Genomic DNA, 12,515 nt, shown 5'->3' with positions numbered 1-12,515 from the left:
GTAACTACAAGTGTTGTTAAAATATTTGATCTGCAAAATTAAGTTATTTTATTGTAACAGTAACTGTAAAAGTATGGTGATAACTGTAAGGCACATAGTGCCACACAGGCAGTTTTCTTGCTGGCGATACCTTGTAAGTAGTAGAACCACTGTGGCTCAAAAAGCACTCTAGATAATGGAAATTGTTAACTTGCTGGCTGAAATTATGCAGAAACTCAATTGGTAGCAAAGAAGCAGCAATATAGTGAAAGTTCGCTTGTTCACCTAGTAAGTCAGCAGCCACACCTAATTGAGATTTATGCTTGTCAACAGTACATTTTTGGATGAAAATAAGGAATTGAGCTCAGATAATTCATCCCGCCCAAGCATGGCCACTGTATGCTCCTTGCAGTGGCCATGTGTGTTTTTCACACCTCTGTTAAACCTAAACTGACAACATTTTTACCAATTCTGTTTACAGTTGATATCATTGGATTCTAAAGGCCCTATCACATGATCAGAAAATCATACAAAAAATACCACTTTTGAAGCGATCGTCCAATAATCTGATTGTTAGTGCACAGCTTTCGTCTGGGAGAAACTCTAAAATTTTTCTTTTCCGATACCAGATCATATGATTTATGTTTAATCAGTACAGTTTTTTTCAGAAAATACAATACAGCACATGACCTCACTTCCAAATTTTTATTCTGTCGTAGGAGAATTTTTGTACTTTAGTAACCTCTTCATTTTCCAGCTGGAGACTAGAATACAAAAAAAAAAACAAAACGGTCGATCATTCATCAGATAATTTCATTGTGTGTACTAGGCTTTACTTTCTTTGCTGAGTGCTTTGTATTTTATATGTACTTTTGGCTGAGATTTTCGAAAAGGTTAGCAATAACAGTATGTATTGATCAAACTTTCTCATACCATAGTGGCTAACGCATATTTTCTAACTTCAGTCAAAAGCAGCTGAATTTGATGAACCCCTTCAAATACAGGAAGAAACACCATGGTGTATAGAAAACAGGTAATATAAAATCATGGGATTTACCCAAAATCGAACAACATCCTTCATCCTTACTTCACCCCTTGTAATTTAAAATCAGATATGCTTAAATAACACAATTTGGTTGTTGCATGAAAACTCTAGGATAGAAATTACTAGTTAAAGCCTTCAATATCAGGTTATTATTTTCCAGTCGCTTCATCAAAAAAATCGTTTCTGCACGACTTTTCTGGATCGTTCTTGGGACATGAGTGTCATAGACTGCAATGTTAAAATCACAAAAGTCGCAAGGAAGTCATTTTTTTGTCTTATCTTTGCGATTTTGGCTGCGACTTCAGAGGGTTTTGTAAGTTCGATATGTGTCACACTCTGTATTGTTATGATTTGCCAATGTCGCAAAACATTAAAGTGGCATGAAAGTCGTATCAAGTCACAAACAAGTCTCAATACAAAGTTGCACGACTTTGAGGGTTGCAGCAGTATGAACCTAAGCCTAGGTTCACACTAATGCTATGCAGGAAATCCCACAATCCATGCCTGTTTCCCGCACTGCATTTTAATCACACTGCCCTTGCAATCTGCAGCGGGTGTCAGTACAATCTTAACAACACCTCAAAAGCAGGTCACAAATGCAGTTTGTTTGGCCACATTGGATCGCATGATACAAAAGTTTAATGCAATCCAGTTGCAGTGCGGTTCCAAAATTACTGCATGTACGGCTTTGGTGCGATTTGAGCCCGCTCAAATGACCCACAAGTATTGTGGAATTTGTGACAAGAATGATAGGGGTCTCTATCAGCCACATACCGACCAGAATAAGAGAAATGGGCTCAACAGAGGATAGTTCAGGTAAAGATAGAAGATTTGGGGTGGAAAATGAGGTAGGGTGTGGGAAAGAGGAAGAAAAAAAGGGGGTGCATGAGGCTATATAGGCATCACATTGGTGTAAGTTTTAAAGGAGGTCCAAACTTTCTGGTACAATAATTTTAATTGAAAAAGTATAACATCATGACAAACGTTCACCCATGCAGGGGCGTAATTCAATGAGCATAACGATCATATAACATTGATAGGTGGGAAGTCTACCTTTCAATCTCTTTCAGTGAGCCAGGCTACCAGAGTTAATGAAAAAGTAAAAAAATTCTGGTCCATTTTGTAGCGGGATTAAAAGAGAAAAAAAAATAACAAGCAATCGTGACGGTTCCAGTTGCCCAGAGGAGATGAGGATTTGGTTCACCTCTGTTCCTAGCAAAAAAAATTTAAATCAGGTAATCTGTGCCCAGTGCAGTTGAAGTTGAAGAAAAAAAAACAAAACTCAACAAGCTCAGTAAGTTGGAGTTGTGCAAGATGGGAAAACCTCCAATCAATTATATTCAGAAATCTGGGAGACTGGATGCTCTGTAGGTTTATCAGACACCTATTTGTCCCAATTCATCCTCAATTCTCCTATCAGTTTCAGTGCCTCTCCTTCGGTCTGTACATCTCCCCCAGGGCATTCAGAAAGGTCTTACTGTCTGAAATAGCGATGGGAAAAATTCAGTAGTACTTCCACAAGGGGATATCCGTCCTCTATTAGAGAAAACCAAAGGTGCTTTGGGAGTCAAGTCCTCTTCCAGCAGAACAGTGCTGGATAGGGATGGGCTTTATGTTCGGGTCGAACATGAGTTCGACTCGAACATTGGCTGTTTGCCCATTTGCCAAACAACGAACAATTTGAGGTGTTCGCGGCAAATTTGAAAGCCGCGGAACACCCTTTAAAAGTCTATGGGAGAAATCAAAAGTGCTAATTTTAAAGGCTTATATGCATGGTATTGTCATAAAAAGTGTTTGGGGACCTGGGTCCTGCCCCAGGGGACATCAATGCAAAAAAAAAGTTTCAAAAACTGCAGTTTTTTCGGGAGCAGTGATTTTAATAATGCTTAAAGTGAAACAATAAAAAATGTAATATTCCTTTAAATTTTGTACCGGGGGGGGGGGGGGGGGTGTCTATAGTATGCCTGTAAAGTGGCGCATATTTCCCTTGTTTAGAACAGTCTGACAGCAAAATGATATTTCTAAAGGAAAAAAAGTCATGTAAAACTACTATCGCTAGTGTCGGCTATAATGAATTGACGGTCCGGCAATACACATAAAAGTTTATTAATAAAAACGGCATGGAATTTCCCCACAGGGGAACCCCGAACCAATATTTTTTTTAAACGTGCTTGGGGGTCCCCCTAAATTCCATACCAGGCCCTTCAGGTCTGGTATGGATATTAAGGGGAACACTGCGACAATTTTTTTTTTTTAAATGGCGTGGGGGTCCCCCTCAAAATCCATACCAGACCTGATTTTAAGGGGAACCCCGCGACAAAATTTGAAAAAATGGCATGGGGTCCCCCCAAAAATCCATACCAGACCCTTATCTGAGCACGCAACCTGGCAGGCCGCAGGAAAAGGGGGATGAGAGAGCGCCCCCCCCTCCTGAACCGTGCCAGGCCACATGCCCTCAACATTAGGAGGGTGCTTTGGGGTAGCCCACCACTACCATTTCACAAAAAAAGTGTCAAAAAGGTTAAAAAACACAAGAGACGGTTTTTGACAAGTCCTTTATTAATTTCTTCTTCTTCCGTCTTCTTTCTTCTGGTCTTTCTTCTGTGTTCTTCTTCTTCCTCCATCTTCTTCTTCTCCATCTTCTTCTTCCTACACTCTTCTCGTCCGGCTTCTTCTCCGTTCCGTCCGCACGATCCGCCTCAGTGGGAGTCTTCCGCCGTGTGACGCTTCGGTTCTTCTGACACTTCCTCTGATGCACGGGGACTTCACTATGGCTTTCCCCATGTTGTTAGAGGGGGCAGGGGTCATCCATTTACGTAACAGGTGTAACAGTGTCAAAATAATAAATACAAAAAAAACCCTTTTTTTTTTTAAACGCGCCCCTTCCCGCCGAGCTCGCGTGCAGAAGCGAGCGCATACGTGAGTAGCACTGCATATGAAAACGGTGAATGCATGCACTTCCTGTGGAGAGACGGATGTCAGCGGTGACATGTCCACTGACATCCGGCGCTATCAGATCTGCCAAATCCAGATGATGGATACCCTATTTTCCATCCGTCAATCGGATCAGATGGAATCGGATGAAAACAGAGAGGCGGATCCACTTTCATCCGATCTCCCATAGAGGAAGCGGGGCTCTGCCAGGTCCGTCTCTGCACAGTGAGCGGAGAGGGACCTGTCATCCGCCTGCTCAGCAGAGATCAACGTATCAATCCCCCCACTGAGCAAGTGGAGTCCACCAAATGCACAGCCCCGTGTGAAAGGGGCCTAAGCTACAATCCTCAACAGATTTTACCCTCTCTATTTGTCCAAGTCGCTATTGTTACATCTTAAAACATTTCTAGGAACCACAGCACAAGAGGTGAGAGGAAAGTTTCCCATGTGGACATCTGTGCTAGTGACAACTGTCCCTTTCATTTCCTGCTTTCCCTGAAAGATTATTCAGAGGATCAAAACATGGTGCTGTAGCCATAATAATGAGGCCACACATTCTGCTTTCACTTCAGTGTTCGGTTCATCAGAATTATAAGATCATTAAAAAATATTTGTTTTTCCTTTGCAGGAAACATAGTTTGGAACAAGAAGAAATTAATGCAGGAATGATAGAACAGTTAAGAGAAGCAGTTGATATGTTACAAGATCCTATAAGGTATTTCTGAGCCATTACAAAGTTCTCATGTGTTTCTTTTTTTTATTATTTTGTGATGCATGGAACAGCAGTGCATTTAGTGGTGCAAAGAGCAGCACTGCTTCTATAGTCTAGTCTAAATCTACAGTGCCTTGCAAAAGTATTCACCCCCCTTGGCATTTTTCATGTTTTGTTGCCTCACAACCTGGAATTAACATGGATTGTTTGAGGATTTGCATCATTTAATTTACAGAACATGCCCACAACTTTGAAGATGTGTTTTGTTTTTTGTTTTTTTTTTTATTGTGAAACAAACAACAAATAGGAAAAAATAACAGAAAAGGTCAATGTGCATAACTAATCACCACCTAAGTCAATACTTTGTAGAGCCACCTTTTGCAGCTATCACAGCTCCAAGTCGCTTTGGATAACTCTCTGAGCTTGCCACATCTTACCACTGGGATTTTTGCCCTTTCCTCCTTGCAAAACTGCTCTAGCTCCCTCAAGTTGGATGGTTGACGCTTGTGAACAGCAATCTTTAAGTCTGACCACAGATTTTCTATTGGTTTGAGGTCTTGGCTTTGACTAGGCCATTCCAACACATTTACATGTTTATCCTTAAACCACTCACATGTTGCTTTAGCAGTGTGTTTGGCGTCATTGTCCTGCTGGAAGGTGAACCTCCCTCCTAGCCTCAAATCACACACAGAGTGGTACAGGTTTTGCTCAAGAATATCGCATTTTTCCTTTAACTCTGACCAGTTTCCCAGTCCAGACTGCTGAAAATCTTCCCCACAGCACGATGCTGCCACCACCATGTTTCACTGTGAGGATGATGTTCTTTGGGTGATGTGATGTGTTGGGTTTGCACCAGACATAGCGTTTTCTTTGATGGCCAAAAAGTTCATTTTTAGTCTCATCAGACCAGAGCACCTTCCTCCATACATTTTGGGAGTCTACCACATGCCTTTTTGCAAACTCAAAACGTGCCATTTTGTTTTTAGGCTATATTTATTTAGAGCAACAATTCTTTTTTTCAGATCCTCAGTTCTTTGCCATGAGGTGCCATGTTGAACTTCCGGTGAACAGTAAGAGAGAGTGAGAGCGATAACAACAAATGTAACCACTTCCAGACTGCCGCACGCCGATATACGTCCTAACTTTGAAGAGGGATATCTTTGTTATGGCAGCAGCTAGCTGCCATAACCTTGGTATCCTCTTCTTCGGCGGGCGGTCCGGTTTCTGCGGCAGACTCGCAGCGAGAACACTTTTATCGCCGGCGAGAGAGGGCCCCCCCCCTCCTGCCACTTACCGGATCCGTCGGTAAAGGTGGAGGTGGCCGGATTCTTGTCCTTGCTGGGTATGGTGATGAGTGAAGGAAAGATGGCCCCCACCCGTCTCCATACTATTGCAGGGCAGAAGCGACATCAAAAGGTCACTTCTGTCCATAGCTCTTTTTTTTTTTATTTTTCAAATGACATTTTTTATTTAAAAAAATGTTTTTTTTTATTTTTTATTGCATTTTTGCGTAAATATGAGATCTGAGGTCTTTTTGATCCCAGATCTCATATTTAGGAGGTCCTGTCATGATTTTTTTCTATTACAAGGGATGTTTACATTCATTGTAATAGGAATAAAAGTGACACAATTTTTTTTAAAAGAACAGTGTAAAAACAAAAGGTAAAAGAAATAAGAAAATTTTTTTTTAAAATGTTTAAACGTGCCCCGTCCGGCCAAGCTCGCGTGCAGAAGCGAACGCATATGTGAATAGCGCCCGCATATGAAAACGTGTTCAAACCACACATGAGGTATCGCCACGATCGGTAGAGTGAGAGTAATAATTCTAGCCCTAGACCTCCTCTGTAACTCAAAACATGCAACCTGTAGAATTTTTTAAACGTCACCTATGGAGATTAAGGGTAAAAGTTTGTCGCCATTCCACGAGCGGGCGCAATTTTGAAGCGTGACATGTTTGGTATCCATTTAATCAGCGTAACATTATCTTTCACAATATAAAAAAAAATTTGGCTAACTTTACTGTTGTCTTATGTTTCAAAAATTCAAAAAAGTGTATTTTTTCCAAAAAAAAGTGCGTTGTAAGACCGCTTTGCAAATACGGTGTGACAGAAAGTATTGCAACGACCGCCATTTTATTCTCTAGGGTGTTAGAAAAAAAATGTATAATGTTTGGGGGTTCTAAGTAATTTTCTAGCAATAAAAACAGTTTTTAACAACAAATCTCCGAAAGAGGTTCGGTCCTTAAGTGGTTACCACACCTGCTCCCCATACACACTTCACACCCGACACCTTATAACACTAATGAGTCACATCACATCGGGGAGGGAAAATGGCTAATTGGGCCCAATTTGGACATTTTCACTTAGGGGTGCCAGCGGTTTAGACATTAATGGCTGTGTGTTGAGTTATTTTGAAGGGACAGCAAATTTACACTGTTAGACAATCTGTACACTAAACTGTACACTACAATAAAATATTTACAAAAAATGCGAGGGGTGTATTCACTTTTGTGAGATACTGTACATGCTGTGTGTTGGAAATAACTTATAAATGGACAACTTTGTGTTAAATTAAATGCGTTTTCATTTTTTTCCCACATTTTTGTGAAAAAAAAAAATCTTCATTTTGCAAAGAATCGGAAAAAATTACAACTTCAAAAAACTCACCATGCCTCTTACTAAATACCTTGGAATGTCTACTTTTCAAAAAGGGGTCGTTTGGGGGTATTTGTAATTTCCTGGCTTGTTGGTGTCTCGAAATGAGATGATGATTGGCACCATAGCTTGTGGACTCTCTGACTTTCACAAAGACCAAATATTATATACTTATTTGGGTTATTTTTAACAAAGAAATGTAGCAGTATAAATTGTGGCCAAACTTTATGAAGAAAAATTACTAATTTGCAAAATTGTATAACCGAAACGAAGAAAAGTTTTTTGTTTTTTTTTCTTTTTTAAATTTTAATTTATAGAGCAAAAAAAAAAAAAAACCCAGTGATGATTAAATATCACCAAAAGTAAGCTCTGTTTGTGTGAAAAAAGGGACAACAATTTCGTATTGGTACAGTGTTGCATGACTGAGTAACTTTCATTTAAAATGTGACAGCACTTATAGCTGAAAATTGGTCTGGTTAGGAAGAGGGTTTAAGTGCCCAGTGGGCAAGTGGTTAACTTGGACTTGAAGTCTACATCCATCACCTGATGTCATTGTGTACTTCTCACTTAGATTTTTCATTAGTGACAAGATTGAGTACTTCCAGAGCATCTAATACATGACAGTTTAGGGATTACATTAAGGGCACTTTCAGACTGCCGGCGTCGGCGGTAAACTATTTTTAGCGGCGCTTTACTGTAGTTTTTGCAGCGCTTTTCGGCTGCTAGCGGGGCTCTTTTAACCCCCGTTAGCGGCTGAAAAAGGGTTAGAAAGGGTTCGCCGGCGCTGCCCATTGATTTCAATGGGCAGGGGCGCTTTAGGAGCGGTGTATTCACCACTTCTACAGCGCTACAAAGAAGCTGCTTGCAGGACTTTTTTTGACGTCCTGCCAGTGCAGAGCCCCAGTGTGAAAGCACTCAGGCTTTCAGACTGGGATTGCAGCTGAGGCTTTTTTCAGGCATTTTACAGGTGCTATTTTTAGCGCTAAAGCGCCAGAAAAACAAATAAAATTAGTAAATTTCTAGTCTTGATAGTAAGTCTTGGTGTAAGCCTAGTACACACCAGTAATTCTTTTTGTTTGACCCAACAGGGCTGACAGTTAAGGAGGTGCTGCTCTACTATCTAACATTAGTACAGCGATCTTCCCTGCTGTTGTGTTGTGATCTGCCCCCAGCCAGAACACTGGTCAGCGCTCTCAGCCATTGGTGGATCGACTGCAGTAGACAGGAGCTGAATGTCGGCTGGTTTCTATTAAACCGGTCAGTTCTGCTCAACATTCGGCCCATGTGTACTAGGCTTTAGCTAGAGGGGAAGGCAGACAGAAGCTTTACAGTGCTGAAGCATAAGGGATAAAGGAGAGAGAATTGGGGAGATGAGATAAGACCCTATCCTTGTAAACTTAACTCTTTTGTGTCTTCCTGGCAGCAGAACTTGTCCTTGCATCTCTCCTGCTTCTCTTTTTTTCCCTCCCTAATCCATGTTCCCTTAGCATAGTCTGTCTAATTCCTGTTGCTTTCTTCCCCATTAAGCAACAGTAAATCCTAAAGCTGTCAGCAGATCAGCCCCCAGTAGCTCTGAGTTTAGGCACAGTGCTTAGAATCGAGCGCAACTGAGCCAGCCTGAAGTGATCTAGCAGGACTTTTCTGACTAGAGACTCCACTTTAATGGTAAGGCCCATGTCCTGGTTGTTATAAACGATTCACATTTGGTTGCACACTGACCTGTTCCTTTGGGGGGGTTATTAACAATTCCATCAGTCTTGCCGTATATGGAAATACTAAATATTTATATTCATGTGTATTAGTCTAAAAGAGATATTGTGTAAAAGTGGAAGAAGTAAAATGAGGCTCTATAGCTACATAACCATTCTTTTTCTTTCTTTTATAAGCATGCATTACAAAAATGACAACTGGATGCTATTGACAATATTATCAAATTTACATTTCTTCACTATTGTAGAACACTTAGACTGGATTGCATTTTTATTTTCCAGATTAAGAATGGAAATTGAAGACAGCACTGAATTGTTTAATACACAGACCTCTCCATCTGATCCAAACAGATCTGCAGTAAAGTGTGTTTATCTACCATAGTAAAATATATTACATGCACACTTAAGGCACATCTCCCAGTTTATTGCCTAATGGACATTTTATTTGTCTCCTACAGTGGCCAAGTGGAGTTACAGATGTCTCCAATATTGCAGGTATTGATTTACATGTCCCATAAAATGTTGCATAGTTTTTTTCTAAGATTTAACATTAGTAACATTGTATTGGATAAGGCTATAAAACAAAATGAGTCATTACCCCCCATATTGAAGGACTCTGCAAGCATTGCATTCAAGTTCTTCAGCATGCAGGATAGAGCTTTTTACTAAATAATTACTTTTAACATACTAATCCTTTAAATTTGCTTTCAATGATAGAATGACACACTGAATGAGAATGAAGCATGCAATAACTCCGAGGAAGAGGTGGGTTATATGTGCAAGCTTACATGTGCTTATATATGTAAATGATTTATATGTCTGATTTATATCATGTAGTCCTTTTAGATGTTCTTGCTTAAATAGATTGCTCTTACTTAGATTAATCCCATCAAGAGATTTTTTTTTAATGATTTTGCAGGCATTTGGTGCCATTATTTTTAAATGAAACCCCAATTCATTGTTACAGTACTGGCACTAGTCTCCTCTGGAGGGCTTTGTAGCAGGAGGTGAATACTGGAAGTTGATTGATTCAGCACTTAGCCCTGGTTCACACTGGTACGATTGGACATGCGATTTGACATGTCAAATCGGCGGCAGTTGCTAGTAATAGCACCGTCTTAATTGGTGCGACGCTGCATTTGCGGCACTGCACCGATTTCAAAAAGCAGTTTCTGTACTTCTTTTTGCGATTTCGGGCTGTGATTTACACTGACATCTGTGCAGAAGCCTGCACAGGTGTCTCTGAAATCATGGCTGAAATCAGGACTGACATGCGGGAGTGAAATCGCCAGGGTTCAGCTGAACTCGCACGGCTTCATTCCCACAGGTCAGTGTGAACCTGGGCTAAATCTTAGTGCTGGACTGCAGCTGTCTCTGACAGCGGGTGTTTCCAGCACTATAATGCACTCAGCATGCAGCCTGCTGTGCACCAGAACTGATTGGAGGCCTGGAGGACAGAGGGTCATACAGTGATTGCTGGCGGACGGCTGTTTGGTCACCAAGGGTTCACTTGCATATGGCTTGTTCTAAGCATTGCATTACTGCACCTTGTATGAACAAGCCTTAAATGTAGTTTGTGAGGAAGAGTTTAGTGGTCTGTAAGTTGTAAATCTGCTCCCTCAAATATCCCCTCTTAAGTGCAGCAAAAGCGCGTGTAAGCCACAAGTCCTGGAAACCGCTCATATCACCTCCGTTAAGTCCCAAACTCAAAGCACCTTAAGAACCGGAACTCTGGATACATCCAGAAAGGAAGAAAACCATATAGTGAAATATTGCTATAAACTGATAATAAAGAAATAGCCTTGAATGAATGTATGTTGTATATGCCCGTCCCAAAAAAACAACAATGCTCTGCGCTTAGTACAATATTCTAACGGTGTATGTGCGGCACATAAATAATTATATGACTAGTAGCAGCTGCTTAAATAGTAGAACATGTATATAGGCAATAATGAATCAATTAAATTAGATAAATATATAAATACACAATTATAAATATATAAATATATAAAGTGTCTCTTCAGTATTGCAGCAGCGCTGTGCACCCCAATTAAACAGGGTCTCTTTCTTAATCTATTTCAGAAAGTTCAAACATAGATCTGATAGCCAGAGTCCCACCAATAAATAATCAAGATGTATTCTGTGAGGGTAGTAATCCTTTCACCAAGCGATACACCACGTGCTGGGGTCCCCAATGAAAACTCACTCACCAGAGATCAGATCAATAAAAGCCTTGATTAATAGTAGTAAATCTGCATCAATATCCAAAGCGACCACCAGATGTCAGTATTATTCCCAGTAGTTCCAATAGGATATGTAGAAGAAACAAAAATGCTCACATAGCGTGATACTGCTAAACATCTTTATTTGAACCATCCAAACATCCCCTTAAAACCATGCGTACCAAAATTTAATAAACATTGAGCAAAGATAACAAAGTGCACTGTGCCTGATTGCGTCCTCCAGTCGTGAAAACCTGTCAGGAGCGCTACCTGTGTGTAACCACAGTCACACGCTTCCTGGTTCCTCGGTTGGTGGAGCACATGCGTCACTTCCTGTGCGACACGTCCCTAACGTTTCGTCACTTCCTGGACTTCCTGACGCCCTCAGAAGAAGTCCAGGAAGTGACGAAACATTAGGGACGTGTCGCACAGGAAGTGACGCATGTGCTCCACCAACCGAGGAACCAGGAAGCGTGTGACTGTGGTTACACACAGGGAGCGCTCCTGACAGGTTTTCACGACTGGAGGACGCAATCAGGCACAGTGCACTTTGTTATCTTTGCTCAATGTTTATTAAATTTTGGTACGCATGGTTTTAAGGGGATGTTTGGATGGTTCAAATAAAGATGTTTAGCAGTATCACGCTATGTGAGCATTTTTGTTTCTTCTACATATCCTATTGGAACTACTGGGAATAATACTGACATCTGGTGGTCGCTTTGGATATTGATGCAGATTTACTACTATTAATCAAGGCTTTTATTGATCTGATCTCTGGTGAGTGAATTTTCATTGGGGACCCCAGCACGTGGTGTATCGCTTGGTGAAAGGATTACTACCCTCACAGAATACATCTTGATTATTTATTGGTGGGACTCTGGCTATCAGATCCATGTTTGAACTTTCTGAAATAGATTAAGAAAGAGACCCTGTTTAATTGGGGTGCACAGCGCTGCTGCAATACTGAAGAGACACTTTATATATTTATATATTTATAATTGTGTATTTATATATTTATCTAATTTATTTGATTCATTATTGCCTATATACAATAAAGAAATAGCACCTGTGCAACTAGTGCCACTCTGTGTTAAAAAAAAAAAAAAAAAAAGGTATCCACCAAACAGTAGCCTTCATCCACATGTAATGCACATTCACTGCCGTAAATGCTGCCAGGTGACTGTGCAACAATAGAGCTAATATGGATGATAACTGCAGGCATCAATCTGGAATCACTTTAGACTCTCCTTAATACATCCT

At 40.6% G+C, this 12,515-nt stretch overlaps 1 protein-coding gene across 7 annotated transcripts in view; it reads left to right on the top strand.

Moving 5' to 3' along the window:
- LRCH1 (leucine rich repeats and calponin homology domain containing 1) overlaps window positions 1-12,515 on the top strand; it is a 377,798-nt gene that overhangs the window by 213,598 nt on the left and 151,685 nt on the right. For 5 of the 7 annotated variants that reach the window (XM_073614132.1, XM_073614135.1, XM_073614129.1 and 2 more), the window contains exons 10-14: window positions 945-1,012; window positions 4,587-4,673; window positions 9,316-9,396; window positions 9,492-9,528; window positions 9,751-9,798. In XM_073614132.1, the coding sequence (XP_073470233.1) occupies window positions 945-1,012; window positions 4,587-4,673; window positions 9,316-9,396; window positions 9,492-9,528; window positions 9,751-9,798 (321 nt within the window). The remainder of the gene's footprint in view (window positions 1-944; window positions 1,013-4,586; window positions 4,674-9,315; window positions 9,397-9,491; window positions 9,529-9,750; window positions 9,799-12,515) is intronic. The other 2 variants (XM_073614131.1, XM_073614134.1) reach the window with 1 other exon arrangement.

This window comes from Aquarana catesbeiana, linkage group LG02 (assembly GCF_042186555.1).
Source record: "Aquarana catesbeiana isolate 2022-GZ linkage group LG02, ASM4218655v1, whole genome shotgun sequence".
NCBI lineage: Eukaryota > Metazoa > Chordata > Amphibia > Anura > Ranidae > Aquarana > Aquarana catesbeiana.
Note: the sequence above shows the minus strand (reverse complement) of the source record. Positions and strands in the feature narration are given on the sequence as shown.